The following is a 17,071-nucleotide window of genomic DNA, read 5'->3' as shown; positions in this document are numbered from 1 at the left end:
GGTCAACTGCCTGATCCTCGCATCTAACAGCTTCTAGAAGCCTACAATGATTGGTTGGTCGATACCGCCAGTACGTATCCAACCAGCAGTTCTGATAGTTCTGATGCCTCTAATGTATAAATGTTTGTATTTGTTTGTTAGTATTGTATTTTTGTATCTGTCCTTGTATACAGAAAGTGTCGGTGTGTTAGTTATAAATTAAATTCCCTATTCATAACCTCATATTTGTTCATTTGTAATAATTCCCCATACAATCAAAAATCTTCTTCATAATATTGAAATTTATGGATAATTAATTCACTTATTCATAATCTCATACTCTAATTATTTTTTTATCAGTTTCAATTGGTTTGGTTTTTTATCTGAATATTGGTTGATTCAATGTGGTCCAATTTCAATTGGTACTGTCATACCTCAATCCAAAACCAATGTGCTTAGGATCGATTGTTCCATTTGAATTTTTTCTATTAATTCTGATTAATTAAACAGGTTTGAGCTAGGTTTTAACACCCATAAAGGAAAAAAAAAAATTGCTATAACAGTTTAGGCTCATAAAGAAAGGGGATATCAGATATTGTTTGGGAGGGGGAACAGGCCCTTGCCTCATACACAGGCAAAATGACGCCTATGTTGAAGGGATTGAGATCCTCTATAACGCATATTAGGGTGTAGTGCATCATCCAATGATCAAGAACACAAACTTGTAGATCAATGTGCCAAATCGCAGTCCAAGGCATTTCTAGTAGTTGGATTTATGCTACACATCAATGTACACTTACAGGGGTTCTCAAACCGCTGTTGATACTTTTTTGTATGCTCTTGTTGGCTATCATGCATGTGCAGTAACCGCACTACCCCGCTTGGAAAAACTTCTCCATAAAGAATTTGGATTTGGTAGTAGGTTCCAACCTGGTTTCGATAACAGAGCCTTATCTTATCAACCCGCTATGGATTTTGCGTGGCATAGCGTGCTTCATGCTTTCCTTTGCTTATGTCACCAAGAAAATATGGTCAGACTTTGGATATATAACTATAGCGATGAACCGATTTGATTAATGTTGTTCTCGCCGGTGAAGTTTAAGTTTCTTCCAAAGCTCCGAGCACTTGCTGCATCATATTCCGGCAATGTCTTTCAGTGGCTTAGAGAAAATCACAGGCTGCCATGTGGTAGCAATACCATACCCAGGTCGTGGCCATATCAACCCAATGATGAATGTGTGCACCCTTCTCGCTTCAAGAGGCTTAGCCGTCACATTTGTGGTCACCGAAAAGTGGCTCATCTTACTCAGACCAGGATCTGGATCAGCTCCAAACACTCTCAACATCCAGTTTCGTTCCATCCCTAATGTAATCCCATCAGAGCTGACTCGTGGGTCGGACTTCGCCGGCTTCTTTGAGGCTGTTTGCACAAAGATGGAAGCTCCTTTTGATCAACTTCTCGATCAGCTCCACCCACCTGCAACTTCTATTATAGCTGACACTTTCTTGGCATGGTCAGTAGCTGTAGGAAACAGGAGGAATATTCCGGTGGCTTTGCTTTGGCCGATGGCGCCGTCGTTGTTTTCATTTCACTATCATTGTCACCTCCTTGTTGCTTCCGGCCATCTATCAATTCCGTTTGAAAACATCTCAGGTCTATTCAAATACCTCCTAATTCTACCATGGTTCAAGTAAGCAGAATCAGTCACAGCCCAATCCGATCTGGTCTGAATCTGCCCAAAATCGATCGGAATTGGATAAAATATCTTAGAATTGCCGGATGGGATCATCCGGATTCAAGATCGGCCAAATCGAACCAAACCCAAATATTTTCTTATTCCAAATATTTCTATTAAACAATCATGTAATGGTAAGTAGCTAAATCTGTTTTCTCTTTTTGCTTCACAGAAAGGAAAGATGAGATCATAACTTACATCCCAGGAATCCCTGCAATACGCCTAGGAGGTCTGCCATCCATTTACACTCGCAAGAATGAAATTATAAAGAGAATACTAGAAGCCTTCTCTTGGGTAACCAAAGCACAATTCATTCTCTCTACTTCCTTCTACGAGCTTCAAGCCCATGTAATTGATACCTTAAGGGGAATACTTCCAATACCCATTTACCCAATAGGTCCCTCCATCCCTTTCATGTTACTTGAAAACAGAGTCACACCCTCTGAAACCAGCAGCGGCAATGCTGTGGATTACTTCAAGTGGCTGGACTGTCAACCCAAAAATTCTGTCTTGTATGTCTCATTGGGTAGTTTCTTATCTGCTTCAGCCACACAAATGCATGAAATTGCAATGGGGTTGCAGACCAGTGGGGTTCGATACTTGTGGATTGCTCGCGCTGAAGCCCTCAATTTGCAGGAAACTTGTGGTGAAATGGGACTAGTAGTACCATGGTGTGATCAATTGAGGGTCTTATCCCATTCATCTGTAGCAGGGTTCTTTACACACTGTGGATGGAATTCAATACTAGAAGCCATTTACTCAGGGATGCCAATGCTTACTTTTCCTCTGTTAGTTGATCAAATTCCTAACAGTAATTTGATTGTGGAAGACTGGAAGATTGGCTTAAGAGTGAAAGAGGAGATTGGAGTGGAAAACGTAGTTGGAAGAGATAAGATTGCTCGCGTTGTGCAAAGGTTGATGGATGGAGATGAAGGAATAGATCTGCGGGAAAGAGCTAAAGAACTTCAGAGATCTTGTCAAGGAGCTATAGAGAAGGATGGATCTACTTTCACAAACCTCCATGCTTTTATGGGAGATCTTCTAAGAATTACCAATCTTGAATTTGTAAATGAAAGAACTTAATTAGTGGTTCTGATCAAATTTCTGTAGTGAGATAATCCGTTTCAGAATGCATTACTTTTATAGATAATTGAGACTACTCAAATCTAGTAATCTGTTTTAACAATTTGAAAATGGTTGCTTATGGTAGATTAATTCCCTCTTTTTCAGTTCTCGAGAGAGATTAGAATTGGATTGGCATCTGATACATGATAACCTGAGAGAGACTTGAAAATGAAGGAGCAAAAAGAACAAGCAGCAAGCTTAAATTACTTCAGGTCAAATGAGAAAAAAACATGCTTGTCTTAAGATTAAAGAGTTCAATAGAAAAATGATTAATGTCACTTAAGCCATTTAGTCAGATCCCAATTGACGCTTCATGCCATAGATGTGGAGCCTTGGAGCCCTCTTGAAGTCGATTGATCACATTGTTCTATTCAGTCTCTCTCTTGTTTTTTTTGTTTCACAGTTACTTCACAATAGCATGAACAAGGTCATACTGAGATTGAATGAGAATCATTCAATTTTTATCAAAAATAGTAAAAATAATAAATACCTCTCGTACGAGTGGTTCCAAGAAAATGAGAAGAGTGGAATAGAGAAACAAATAAGAATGACATATTTGTTTAAATGCCCCTGAAAAACTAATAAAGATGACGTGACAGGCCAAGGCATCAAAGTGGGTGGTAACAAAATGGGTTTATTACTTTGGATTTTTGGAGCTAAATGCAATTATGCATGCATAGCGTGCTTTCTCGCTTTTCTTTGTTTTTTTTTTTTTCAGTTTTTCGGTAGAACATGCTTTTCTTTGGATTTTCTTTGTTTATGTCACAACAGAAATATGGACAGGCTTGGATGATAACTATGACAATGAAATCAAGAAGGTGGGAATATTTCAAAACGGATTCAAAGTTCCACTTGAGCCGATTGGTTCAGCTCAAACCAAATTTAATCTTCATCACTTTGGTTTTGAGTTTGGGTTATGAAAAATAAGATGCCAGAAACTCAGAAAAACTAAAATTTTCTATTAATTTTCTTATGTATACATGTAAATTCAAAATTGGACCAGAGTCAATAATAGTCCAATTACAGATTGTTAATCAAAAAAATTGATAAAAAATCAAATCAAAACCGAAACACAAACTTTCTTATTGGTTTTGGTTTTGGTTTTGGTTTTAGTTTTGGGTTCGACCAGTAACATATCGAATCTAAACTGAACCTGACACCTCTCATCTATAGGAAACGTCATAAAGGAATGCACCAATAAGCGCGATAAATGATTCCGTACATAGGAGGGTGGAAAGTTCATTTCATAGGACAACCCTCCCATTATAAGGACATTACCCCGTCCCGTCCTTGCACGGCTGCTAAAGGTAAAGTATCTTCCAAAGCTCCGAGCACTTGCTGCATCAGATTCCGGCGATGTCTCGCAATGGCATAGACAGAATCCCAGGTTTGCACGTGGTAGCAATGCCATTTCCAGGTCATGGTCACATCAACCCTATGATGAATGTATGCACCCTTCTCGCTTCAAAAGGCTTAGCCATCACATTTGTAGTCACTGAAGAGTGGCTCTCCTTAATCGGTTCAGGATCAGCTCCAAACACACCCAACATCCGATTTCAAACCATTCCAAATGTAATCCCATCCGAGCTGACTCGTGGATCGGATTACACCGGCTTCATTGAGGCTGTTTGTACGGAGATGGAAGCTCCATTTGATCAGCTACTTGATCGGCTTGAGCAGTCTGCAACTTGTATTATAGCTGACTCTTTCTTGGCATGGGCAGTAGCCATAGGAAATCGGAGGAATATTCCGGTGACTCTGCTCTGGTCGATGGCACCGTCTCTGTTTTCATTGCGCTATCACTATCACCTCCTTGTTGCTCACGGCCATCTACCAGTTCCAGTTGAAAAATTCTCAGGTGTATTAAAAAGATTTTCTAATACTAAGATTGTATGGTCGAAGTATCAATCATATTTTCTTGTATTTTCCTATTCTAAGTATTTGTTTGGAACAATTATGCAATGGTAAGTAGCAACAAATGAAGTGCTAAATCTGATTTCTTTTGCTTCACAGAAAGGAAAGATGAGATCATAACCTACATCCCTGGAATCCCTGCAATACGCTTTGGAGATCTGCCACCCATTTACACTCGCAAGAATGAAATTTTGAAGAGAGTACTAGAAGCCTTCTCTTGGGTAACCAAAGCACAATTCATTCTCTTTACTTCCTTCTATGAGCTTCAACCCCATGTAATTGACACCTTAAGGGGAATACTTCCAATACCCATCTACCCAGTAGGTCCCTCCATCCCTTTCATGTCGCTCCAAGACACAGTCAAACCTTCTGAAGCTAGGAATGGCAATCCTGCTGTGGATTACTTCAAGTGGCTGGACTGTCAACCCAAAAATTCTGTCTTGTATGTTTCATTGGGTAGTTTCTTACCTGTGTCCGCCACACAAATGCATGAAATTGCAATGGGGTTGCACATCAGTGGGGTTCGATACTTGTGGGTTGCTCGTGGTGAAGCCTCCAACTTGGAGGAAACCTGTGGTGAAATGGGACTTGTAGTGCCATGGTGTGACCAATTGAGGGTCTTATGCCATTCATCAGTAGCAGGGTTCTTGACACATTGTGGATGGAATTCAATACTGGAAGCCATAAACTCAGGTGTGCCAATGCTCACTTTTCCTCTGTTTGCTGACCAAATTCCTAATAGTTTGTTGATTGTGGAAGACTGGAAGATCGGCTTGACGGTCAAAGAGGATACTGGAGAGGAAAATGTTGTTGGAAGAGATAAGATTGCTCGTGTTGTCCGAAGGTTGATGGATGGAGAAGAAGGAATAGAGCTGAGGGAAAGAGCTAAAGAACTACAGAGATCTTGTCAAAGAGCTATTAAGAACGATGGATCTACTTTCACAAATCTCAATGCTTTTATAGGAGGCCTTCTAAGAATTACCAATCTTGAATTTGGTAATGAAAGAACTTAATTAGTTGGTTCTGATTAAATTTCAATAATGTGATAATCTGTTAATGCTTTACTTTTATAGAGAGTTGAGACTACTCAAATCTAGTGATCTGTTTTAAACAATTTGAAAATGGCTGTTTATGGTAGATGCCTTGTTTTTTCAATTCTCGAAAGAGATTAGATTTGGACTGGCATCTAATACGTGATAACTAGAGAAAAACTTGATGAAAATGGAGAAGCTAAAAGAGCTAGCAGCAAGCTTAAATAACTTGGAGACAGTGAGAAAAGACATGCATGCCTCAAGATTAAACAACAAATGTGACCTTTAGGGCCCGTTTGATAATGTTTCTGTCGTTTCTGTTTCAAGAAACGGCAGAAACATAAATTTTCGTTTCTAGAAACAGAAACGGAATTGAAGGTGTTTGATAAGTCATGTTTTTAGAAGTCGATAGTAACCAATGAAAGAATGCCACAAGTCGTTTTCAGAAACGGTGAAACAAGTTGAACTTGTTTCGCCTGGATCGTTTTTTGAACCATAAATAAGTAAAAATTTTTATTTCTATTTCTGAAAATAAGTGAAATGAAACAATTTTATCAAACGTTTTTTACTCCGTTTCTGCTGTTTCTAGAAACAGAAACGGCAGAAACGCGTTTCTTGAAACGTTATCAAACGGGCCCTTAGTGTTGAATAGAAAAAGGATTTATGTAACTTAACCCATTTAGTCAGATTCAAATTGACCCTTTATGCTTTCTACCCAAAAAAAATTGGCCCTTCATGCCTTGGATGCAGAGTCCCTTTGGAGTTGATTAATCGCATTGTCCTTGGTTGCCCATTAGCTTGAGCTATGTGGTTTGGAAGTTTGCTTTCCTACTAAGGCCTTCATGTCGAACAACCTCTATATCATCTTTGGATCAAAGGCTAGCATGCTTTTGATACTGGTGATCAAATCAGAGTCAAAGAGGCTATAGGCTAACAACTGCGTGGAGTTGTGGCGCACAAAAACCCAGTCATATTAAGAGGTCTGGAGTTCAAGTGTCTTGGTTGTTATCTATTTTTTCTCCCTACTCATCAGAAAAATTGGAAAAAAAAAAGACTATGCTTTCATTGCATGGTTTTTATGGAACGCTCGCAACAACCTCATTTTCAGAAAAAAAAAAAAAAAAAAAGGATTCCTCCTATAGTTGCTTCTACAGCCCAAAAGCCCACTCCGAGTTCCTCTAAGCCATGGCATCGAAAAGCCCTCCACCAATCTCTGGGCCCACTCACAATTCCTCCAATGTTTCTAGTTGTTGGAATCCACCACCTCATGGAGTCTTTAAGATCCAATTGCGATAATGCAAAAATCGCAAATTCTTCTCAAGATGGAATGGGTTCTTTACTTTGGGATCACTTAGACCATTTCCACTCAGTTGCGCTTGAGGAAGCATTGTCAGTCTGGCCTGCTATTCTTCAATCTATTTGTGAAGGTTTTGACAACGTCATCGTAGAGTCTGATAACCTAGAGCTTGTTCAACTTATCAGGAAGCCCTCCGAACCAACCCCATTGGAAATCTCCAACCCACCCCTTCTTACTACTTGTGAAGTATAATGTTTCCATTTATCAAAATAAATAAATATATAAAAAAAAAGAAAAAAAAAAAAAAAAGAAAAGAAAAGATGAAGAAGAAGGAGAAGAAAAAGAAAAAGAAATATAACTTTTCTTATATCCATAGAGAGATTAACAACATTGCCCACTCTCTAGCCAATTTCCACTCCTAATTGGTTCCAAGAATCATGTAATTCAGAGTTCTTTGTTCACGTACAGTTATTCAATAAAATTATTTCTTACCAAAAAAATAATAATTATTATCTACCCAATCTTTTGTTTAGCTAAATTATATGAAACAAGGATGACTATTACAAAACTACCCAAAACAGTACGCCCTTCCCCTAAAAATAAAAAAATAAAAAAATTATGTGCCCTACCTCGTCACTCCCTGCAAGGTTTCAGAACTTGGTATCAGGAATGGGATCGGTCAAAACTCAAGATCTATACCAATTTGGATCACCTTAAATCGGATAAAAATATCCCTGATTTTACTTTTATAATTTTTTTGACCATTTTGCTTCTGATTAGTATCGGTCCACCCATACGTTATTGGTCAAGAATTGAGATTGATCAAGGTCGATACCAATCTGATCCAACTGATTCCAACCAATCCGATCCGATTCCTCAAACCATGCGCACTGCCCCTTTTCCACAAGCTCAAGATCCGTGTTGAGAACTCTAGCATTTGATGTGAACAGAGCATGGTTTCAAGTATCAGTGTCATATTTGCCATACTGGCCGTATCGTATCGGTATCAACTGAGACCGATACCTGATACCTAAACGATCCAGAGATCAATTACTTGCATCATTTCAGAAGTATAATAATAATAAAAAAAATGTACCTTTTTCAAATAGCAAGAACAAAAATGATCGATACGTTCCAATCCGATCTGATCTAAATTGATATCTATGAAAAAAAACTAAAATATCAGTTTATAGACTATGCTAGGAACGTTCATCTGCTCCACTCGCTGTCGGAGGATATACAAAAACTATTCTAACTGGAATGAAGGCATGAACCCCTACAAATAATAGATATTCGTCACTTTTTCTTGACAACACAGCCTATTTTGAGACTGAAAGGACTATTACACTTGCCAGATCCGACCTGACTTAATATCTATCGATACTAAGATCGATACCGATATCGATACCTAAATCTATGGAACAGAGAGACGAATTATTTTTTATTTTTTTTTAACCGGAATATTATCTGGGGACCCGGGAGAGCCCCTAAAGTATTATTAATAAATTAGGAAAGAATAAAAGGGGGGACATAACCCACCTTACCCCAGCCCAAAAAATAGAGGCACTCGCACTCTCAAAACACCACCAAACAACCCAAAGAAAAAATTACATTCTAAAAATTGATCATCCAGCTTTATCTTCCCTAATGATTCGGTTAAGATCTCTAGGAAGAGTTTGATCACCAAGAAAAATACACTCTGTAGCTAAAGTACACACTAAGTTCGCCAACCAATCAGCCGCTCTGTTACTTTCCCTAAAAGAGAAAGAGATTTGAGTTCTAAGAGAATCACGTAGAGTCATAATTTCCTCAAACCAATACCAGCAACTCCATAGCTCACATACCCTATTAGACACCAAATTTACAATCAAGGTAGAATCAGATTTAATAGAAAAATCTGAGAGACCCATATCCATACATAACTTTAACCCATCTTTCAAGGCACGTAGCTTAACCACAAAATTAGAACAAACACCATAGAATCTAGAGAAAGTCGCAAGCACCTTGCCTTCCTTATTTCTAATGAGACCTCCCGTTCCACTAATATCAGGGTTTTCTTTGCTAGCTCCATCCACATTCAACTTGACTGATGTCACAGGGGAATGCCAAAACGTGGGAATTGGAGCTCTTAGCCTTGCAACAATGGGATTGATATTAAACACCTGCAAAATAATATTCTCCATCATAGACGGACACTTTCTAAATTTAGATGGAAGATGAATCTCATGCACCCATTTTTTCCGTCTTTCTATGATCAGCTCAGTCGTGTGAGCACCCTTCCCATGCCTACGGTTGTTCCTCTCTCGCCACAACTCCCAAACTATTAGTGAAGGTAATAATCCTTTAATGAAATCACAAGCACCCTTGAACCCTGCCTTAGATTGCCAAAATAAAATTTTGCTTCTAATGTCATGAGATGAAATAAAATCTACATCCAACAATCTTCCAAAATAATCCCAAACCTTTTTAGCCGTCCCACCCGCCATTAAACAATGACGGGTTAGTTGAAATCTAAATAGTTAGTTGGCCGGGGCGAGGTAGACTTTTGGCTAGATAATTGGTTGGGTGTGGGCCCAATTATTGATTTTGTAGATGGTGCTTTACATGTGAACCTAAATACCCAAGTTAAATCTACCAAACCCCCCCCCCAAGTTAAAGACGTAATTAATGCCGAAGGTGGTTGGGATCAAGATGTGCTAGATGTAATTGATTCCCAGGAGATGAAGAAAAATATTCTCATTTGCAATATTAGATTATCTGCTAAAGATAATCGATTGGTGTGAATGCTATCTTCAGATGATAGGTTTTCTACCAAGTCAGCTTGGAGTGTGATTGCGCTCATTCACTATGATCTCGTACTCTAAATGGCTTTGGAATCTCTCTATTCCATCTAAGATTGATTTCTTTTCTTGGCAAATTCTCAACGGTAAAATCTCAATTGATGATTCATTGATGAATATTGATATCCCTTAACTTCCAAGTGTATTTGTTGTAAGAGCCCTTGGAGCGAGAAGCGAATGAGGATGGAACTTGTTTAAATGTCTCCGAGAAATAGATAAGGATGACATGAGCGTGACAGGAAAGGCATCAAAATCGATAGTTGCAGAAGTCTCCCGAAGGGAGAATGAAGGTGCGTGAAAATCTTCTGCAACGGTGGATTTTGGGAGCTATATGCAATTATGTATCCGTAGCGTGCTTTCCTACTAATCTTTGTTTTCTTTTTATTCAGTTTTTTCGTAGAACATGCTTTTATTTAGAATTTACTCCACAAGTATGGACAGGCTTTAATCATAACTATGACAAATTGACAATGAATTCGAGAAGGTGGGTATTTCACAACGGATTCAAATTTCAAAGTCCAACTCGAACCAAATTTAATCCTTTATCACTTTAGTTTTTAGTTAGGTTTTATGAAATGTAAAAATCCAAAAAACTCAGAATTTTTATTATTATTAATTTTCTTATGTATATATGTAAATTCAAAATCGGACCCAATTCATTATAAATTGTCAGAAAATATTGAAAAAAAAAAGAAAAAAAAAAGAAAAGGGAACCCGATCAGACTGAAATCATAAACTTTTTAGGCGGATTTGACTTTGGGTTCACACAATAACAAATAGAAACTAAACTGAACCAATTGATTGACACCTCTATTTCCGTACATAGGAGGGTGGCAACTTGATTTCAGAGAACGTTGTTGCCCCGACAGAGGATCCAAATTGGTTCTCCTTATATAAAAGAAACTACCCTGTCCGTGACCCCGTCCTTGCACGGCAAGAGGTAAAGTTTCTTCCAAAGCTCCGAGCTCTTGCTGCATCAGATTCCGGGATGTCACTCACTCTCAGTGGCTTAGCCAGAATCCCAGCCTGCCACATGGTAGCAATTCCATACCCAGGTCGTGGTCACATCAACCCGATTATGAATGCTTGCACCATTCTTGCTTCAAAAGGCTTAGCCATTACATTTGTAGTCACTGAAGAGTGGCTCTCCTTAATCGGATCAGGATCAGCTCCAAACATATCCAACAGCCGATTTCAATCAATTCCAAATGTAATCCCATCGGAGCTGAATCGTGGATCGGATTTCACCAGCTTCGTTGAGGCTGTTTGCAAGAAGATGGAAGCTCCAATTGATCAGCTTCTTGATCGGATTGAGCCCCCTGCAACTTGTATTATAGCTGACTCTACCTCGGGATGGGCAGTAGCCATAGGAAATCGGAGGAATATTCCGGTGACTCTCCTCTGGCCGATGGCGCCGTCGCTGTTTTCATTACGCTATCATTATCACCTCCTTGTTGCTCACGGCCATCTGCCAGTTCCAGCTGAAAAATTCTCAGGTCTGTTAACAGATATTCTAATAATACGATTGAATGGTCGAAGTATATTTTTCCTATTTTAAGTATTTGTTTGAAACTGATTGCTTTTGCTTGACAGAAAGGAAAGATGAGATCATAACCTACATCCCTGGAATCCCTGCAATTCGCTTTGGAGATCTGCCATCCATTTACACTCGCAAGAATGAAATTTTAAAGAGAGTACTAGAAGCCTTCTCTTGGTTAACCAAAGCACAATTCATTCTATTTACTTCCTTCTACGAGCTTCAACCCCATGTAATTGACACCTTAAGGGGAATATTTCCAATACCCATCTACCCACTAGGTCCCTCCATCCGTTTCATGTCACTCCAAGACACAGGCACACCTTCTGAAGCTAGCAATGGCAATCCTGCTGTGGATTACTTCAAGTGGCTGGACTCCCAACCCAAAAATTCTGTTCTGTATGTCTCATTGGGTAGTTTCTTACCTATGTCCGCAACACAAATGCATGAAATTGCAATGGGGTTGCACATCAGTGGCGTTCGATACTTGTGGGTTGCTCGCGGTGAAGCCTCCAACTTGCAGGAAACCTGTTGTGAAATGGGACTTGTAGTGCCATGGTGTGACCAATTGAGGGTCTTATGCCATTCATCTGTGGCAGGGTTCTTCACACATTGTGGATGGAATTCAATACTAGAGGCCATTTACTCAGGGGTGCCAATGCTCACTTTTCCTCTGTTAATTGACCAAATTCCTAATAGTACTTTGATTGTGGAAGATTGGAAGATCGGGTTGAGAGTGAAAGAGGATACTGGAGTGGAAAATGTGGTTGGAAAAGATGAGATTGCCAGTGTTGTCCGAAGGTTGATGGGTGTAGATGAAGGAATAGAGCTGAGGGAAAGAGCTAAAGAATTGCAGAGATCTTGTCAGAGAGCTATTGAGAAGGATGGATCTACTTTCACAAACCTCCTTGCTTTTATAGGAGATCTTCTAAGAATTACCAATCTTGAATTTGGTAATGAAAAAACTTAATTACTTGGTTCTTATCAAATTTCACCAGTGAGGTAATCTGTTTTAAAATATATTACTTTAAGGAGATATTGTATTAAGGATAAGTGTGTTTCATCATTTTAAGCCCATGTCTAGGCTTTGGTACGAAGACTAACACCTTTCAGCTACCATAGTATGCAAATTAGGATTTTTCATAACCCATCCTTGAGGACGGTTTCGACTTTGTTCCTGACAGAAAGTGGTTGATTTTTGTATCATTGAATATTACACGAAAAAAGATTCCTAACGAATGACGATATAAGACTCGTCAAAATCTGATGGTCAAATAGAAAATATAGTTGCTAGAAATTTGTTAGAGAAGTGCGAGAGGAAAATCTCGGCTAGACCTTATGCCGGCGAATTCTCCATTTTGTCGACAACATTTTTTTTTTCTTTTTTAATAAACTTTCATTGTACAGTAGTTCTAGATCAGGTTCAATATTTTTCTCCTACACTCTTGATCTTGGTATTTAGAATTTAACTTCTTTTGTTTTTTGCTAATGACTATGACTGGTATTCAAGCCGTTCGGCCTAACTAATCTCATAGGTCCATATTGACCCACAACTTCATAGACCGAGTCATATCGGAGTTGAATGAGAACCATTCAACTTTCACTGAAAATAATGAAGAGCGTTAAACACCCCCGTGTGAGTGGCCCAAGGTATGCTTAGTGGGAGTCTAAACTTAGGGCGTCCGAGTTTACGACTCGTACCAAGTTCGTTGCTCACTAACTGCGCAACCCCCTTAGGTTGTATTTAAAATCTAACTAAATTTTTCTGCATTTAATAAAGTTTGAATGCTAGGTACAATGATGTACAAGAACAATTTAATACGTGAACCGTATCCACTTCTCTTACATTTGCTTTTCAAAGAACAACTCTTCTCACTCAAAGTGTCAAAAGGTGCTTGAGTAGGAATAAAAATAGCAAATATAAGCTAACTATGAGGGAGTGAGAAAATTTCCCAAAATTTACATCAGAAAATATAAGGGTAATTTAAAGCACCACCCCTTGAAGAATGCCAGTATTATAGGAACATCCCCTCTTTTTCACCAAATTAGACTCAGACCCCTACCGTCAATCTTTGTTACAGAATATACCAAGAACACTGACATCAGCAGTTCAATTTTTTTTTTCTAAATACCATTTTGCCCTTAAAAATAATGAAGTACAGAAATTATCCTCATTACTTGTAGTCTCCAAATCGATTTCACCACAACTCTAACTCACTCTCACTTCATAACGGGTCACGAGTTAGTCTCATTGAGTTGGAGAAGAAGATTCTCAGGGCTTTTCAAATTGGCGGCTGCAACTCCCTTCGGGGACGACTACTACGGTAGCTGCGTGAATCATAGACTCACTCCCGTGAATACTTAATAAACAATTTTTCCTTATTTTACTTCACAACCCAAGCCGAGATCCAGCAATCCGACCCAATTGAAACTCGGAATCATGTGTAATGAATCCATATGCAACCTCAATTTACAAAGCCTTTTTCCTTTTTAATTTAGCAATACAGACATCTATTACTGCTTTTTCGATCCCAACCACTAGCATCTTCTCACACCAAATTAACAAGCAAAGCATGGATAGGGAAAAGACGGAAGTAATACCACCAGAAATTGAAGCCTCTCATCAAAACGTGATGAAAAAATCATGAGACCTGTGGAAACTAAACCATAAAGCAACTTAGTACCAAAGGATTTCTCTACCAAACTACTCCATTCCATTCAGCACCCAAAAACACGCAAGAACCCATAATCAGGGGATTTATGGTGAACTAATTCAAAGGGAGAGACGTTTTGGAAAACCTAGGATGGCATCCTATTGATAAGAAAAACTGTAGACTCAAAGGCATAGTGCCAAAATATCATCGAGACAGACCCATGAGCAAGGAGGGAGAGACTCATCTCAATGATGTGACAATGTCGTCGTTCAACAACCCCTTGTTGCTCATGGGTATGGGGACAAGCAACACGATGGGAGACCTCCAATTTTGAAAAAAAGGTAGGGAGAGTTCGAAATTCACCTTTGCACGACTTTTATTTTTCGTGAAAAATACCGTTCAACCAGAGTTTGAAATTGCACAAAAAATAGAAAAACTTCAGATTTTTGGACAAGAGGATAAAACCAAATAAATTTAGTGTTGTATCCACAAAAATTACAAAATAGAAATAACCATCCATAGAAACAGTAGAACATGGACCTCACACATCACTGGAAATTAAGTCTGAAGGAGACAAGCTAATAGAGGGGGAGGGACCTAAAGAGAGACGAGATGTCTTGCCAAGCTGGCAAGCAGTACAGAGATGACTAAGCCGTGTGGACTGACACGGCAATTTATTGACCTTGAACATTTGACGAAGAAGACGCTCATGTGGATGACCCAAACGTTGATGCCACCAATCTATGGAAGTACGTTCAGCAACATGGACACTAGGAGGAGGAGAACTGGATTTAACGATGTAAAGACCTCCACTACTCAGGCTGGAAAGGAGTGTTGCCTTGATCACCTGATCCTTGACAAGAAATTAAGAGGGGTGAAATTCAAAGAAAATGTGATTGTCTTGGGCAAATTTCTGAATCAAAAGATGGCGTTTTGAAATAGCCAGGACATGGAGAACATTAGATAAATGGAAAGAAAGATTAGAACTAGTACAAGGGAGAGAGGAGGTATCAATATTTTTAATAAGTAAACCCTTACCGTTGCCCATGTGGAGCTGATCCTAACCAGTATAAGTGTTATTAGGACACCCCGTTGACAAAAGGGAGTGAAGGTCCGGGGTGACAAGGTGAGAAGCGCTGGTATTAGGATACCAGGTGAGGGTGGAGGGCTATTAGGTAGGTTAGGGTAGAAGTGGTGGGCTGGGATTGGTATAGTGGGCGACTGGTTGATGGTAGGGATTAGGAGAGGAGTTGGGATAGGGTGAGCACTGGTTTTGGTTTTGGTAAGGGTAGGGGAGGCCAGGGGGACGGTAATAACAAGTCACTATGGAGTGGTTGGTACGTTGGCAGATGGAGCACCATAAGCCACCCTAAGAGGCACCGCGACCACGACCACGGCCACAGATTCATCATGTTTCTGTGTTATTTGTTGAAGACTGATGTGAAGAGAGAGCAATCGCGTTGCAGAGGCAGAGCCAAAAGCTGTGTGAAGAGCAGTCCATAAGTCTTTGCTGGTTGCTTTTCCAAGAATCAGAGGGAGAACAGACTCTGACAGGGAGGCGATGAGCATACTCATTAGCGAAGCATCCTGACAACGCCAAGTAGCAGCAACAGCAGTGTTAGAGGGGCACGGTTTGGTGCCATCAACAAGACCGAAGAGATCATAGCTGATAAGAAAGGGGACGACCTACGCCTTCCATAGGAGATAATTGGAAGATGTGAGTCGCAGGGAGAGGAAACGGTGAGCCGAACCATAAGGAGCAGGGGAGGGGTTGGTAGTCACACCAAATATAGCGGAATGCTCGTCGGGATTGAGCGGTGTGGCCATATCGATGAGGAGGAGGGAGGGTCGAAGAAGAAGAAGAGGGAGGCCGATTAGGGCTTGAGGGCGTTAGCCTTTGCTAGCTTTGATACTATGGCAATACACAATATTTGATTATGAATTACCTTGCATATTCCATTGATAATGATAGTATATATACAAGGGGTGATGGCCCTAATCGGTTGAGATATCTAGCTAAGAATAGCTCAAATACAATATAGACTTTCCATAAAATGATACATGTGATATAGAATTTCCTTTAAAGAGAAATAGGAATATTGAGTTGCCCAAATTGGGATAACTCAATATTCCTTGATACGCACCATTCCGAATGTAATCCCATCGGAGCTGAATCGTGGGTCAGACTTTGCCGGCTTCTTTAAGGCTATTTGCACGGAGATGGAAGCTTCGTTTGGTCAGCTTCATCATCTTGAGGCACCTACTACTTGTATTATAGCTGATATTTTCTTGTCATGGGCAGAGTTTGTTATAGCAAACACTAACTAATACAAATCCACACAATGCACAGAGATTTAACAAGAATCACATATCGATGTGGTGTGCTATCTTAGCTGAAGAAAAAGAAGAACAGACCAAGCAACGATGAGAAAAATGGTCCTGAAACTCTAGCTGGAAAAAAGTCTGAAATTATAATAATTTGTTCAACAAAACTATGATACATTATATATTCCTCTAAGTCAATGGTCAATCCATGGGTCACGATCCACTGAGTCCAACCATATGATTACATTATTATTACAATATTTGATGTGAAAATAAAAGAGCAATACTTTACTACCCTTTCGATTGTGGAAGGCATAGCGGGCTTCATATGCTTTTCTTTGGTTATATCAATACAGAAAGATGGGCACTTATGACAGAATTGGATAACCATGACCATGAACCAATTTGATTAATGTTGTTCTACCTAACTCTAGAGATAAGGTGATGGACACGACGCTTCTAAGACAAGGAATGACATTCCATCACCGGCGGCGCAACTAGTAGTGGCGTGATGTCGGAGATTCCCACACTGGTATCGCGGAGAAACTTTTAAGAGGGAGAACCTTTCCTGCGACTCAGAAAACCTCCTCTCACTGTTGAAGGTGAAGTTTCTTCCAAAGCTCCCAGCACTAG

The 17,071-nt window shown here is 39.6% G+C and overlaps 3 protein-coding genes across 4 annotated transcripts in view; all 3 read left to right on the top strand.

The window, feature by feature from the left end:
- The first annotated feature begins 803 nt into the window (after positions 1–803).
- Positions 804–2,865, top strand: LOC122088693 (UDP-glycosyltransferase 87A1-like). Its single transcript, XM_042658012.1, has 2 exons — positions 804–1,633; positions 1,888–2,865. Exons 1-2 carry the CDS (start codon positions 1,126–1,128, stop codon positions 2,796–2,798), a joined length of 1,419 nt encoding a protein of 472 aa, XP_042513946.1. The 5' UTR covers positions 804–1,125; the 3' UTR covers positions 2,799–2,865.
- Positions 2,866–3,985: 1,120 nt separating this feature from the next.
- LOC122088349 (UDP-glycosyltransferase 87A1-like) lies at positions 3,986–5,874 on the top strand. The gene is made up of 2 exons (XM_042657586.1): positions 3,986–4,698; positions 4,854–5,874. The coding sequence occupies exons 1-2, from the start codon at positions 4,197–4,199 to the stop codon at positions 5,765–5,767; spliced, it is 1,416 nt and encodes a 471-aa protein (XP_042513520.1). The 5' UTR covers positions 3,986–4,196; the 3' UTR covers positions 5,768–5,874.
- Positions 5,875–10,873: 4,999 nt separating this feature from the next.
- LOC122088348 (UDP-glycosyltransferase 87A1-like) overlaps positions 10,874–17,071 on the top strand; it is a 13,215-nt gene continuing 7,017 nt past the window's right edge. Inside the window, exons 1-2 of one of the 2 annotated variants that reach the window (XM_042657584.1) lie at positions 10,874–11,418; positions 11,516–12,033. In XM_042657584.1, coding sequence (XP_042513518.1) covers positions 10,911–11,418; positions 11,516–12,033 — 1,026 coding nt within the window. In that variant the 5' untranslated portion in view covers positions 10,874–10,910. Of the gene's footprint in view, positions 11,419–11,515; positions 12,444–17,071 lie in introns of those variants that run through there. The other variant, XM_042657585.1, reaches the window with a different exon arrangement.

Source organism: Macadamia integrifolia, chromosome 9 (genome assembly GCF_013358625.1).
Source record: "Macadamia integrifolia cultivar HAES 741 chromosome 9, SCU_Mint_v3, whole genome shotgun sequence".
In the NCBI taxonomy this organism is placed as follows: Eukaryota; Viridiplantae; Streptophyta; class Magnoliopsida; order Proteales; family Proteaceae; genus Macadamia; species Macadamia integrifolia.
This window is presented reverse-complemented; position numbering and strand designations above follow the sequence as displayed.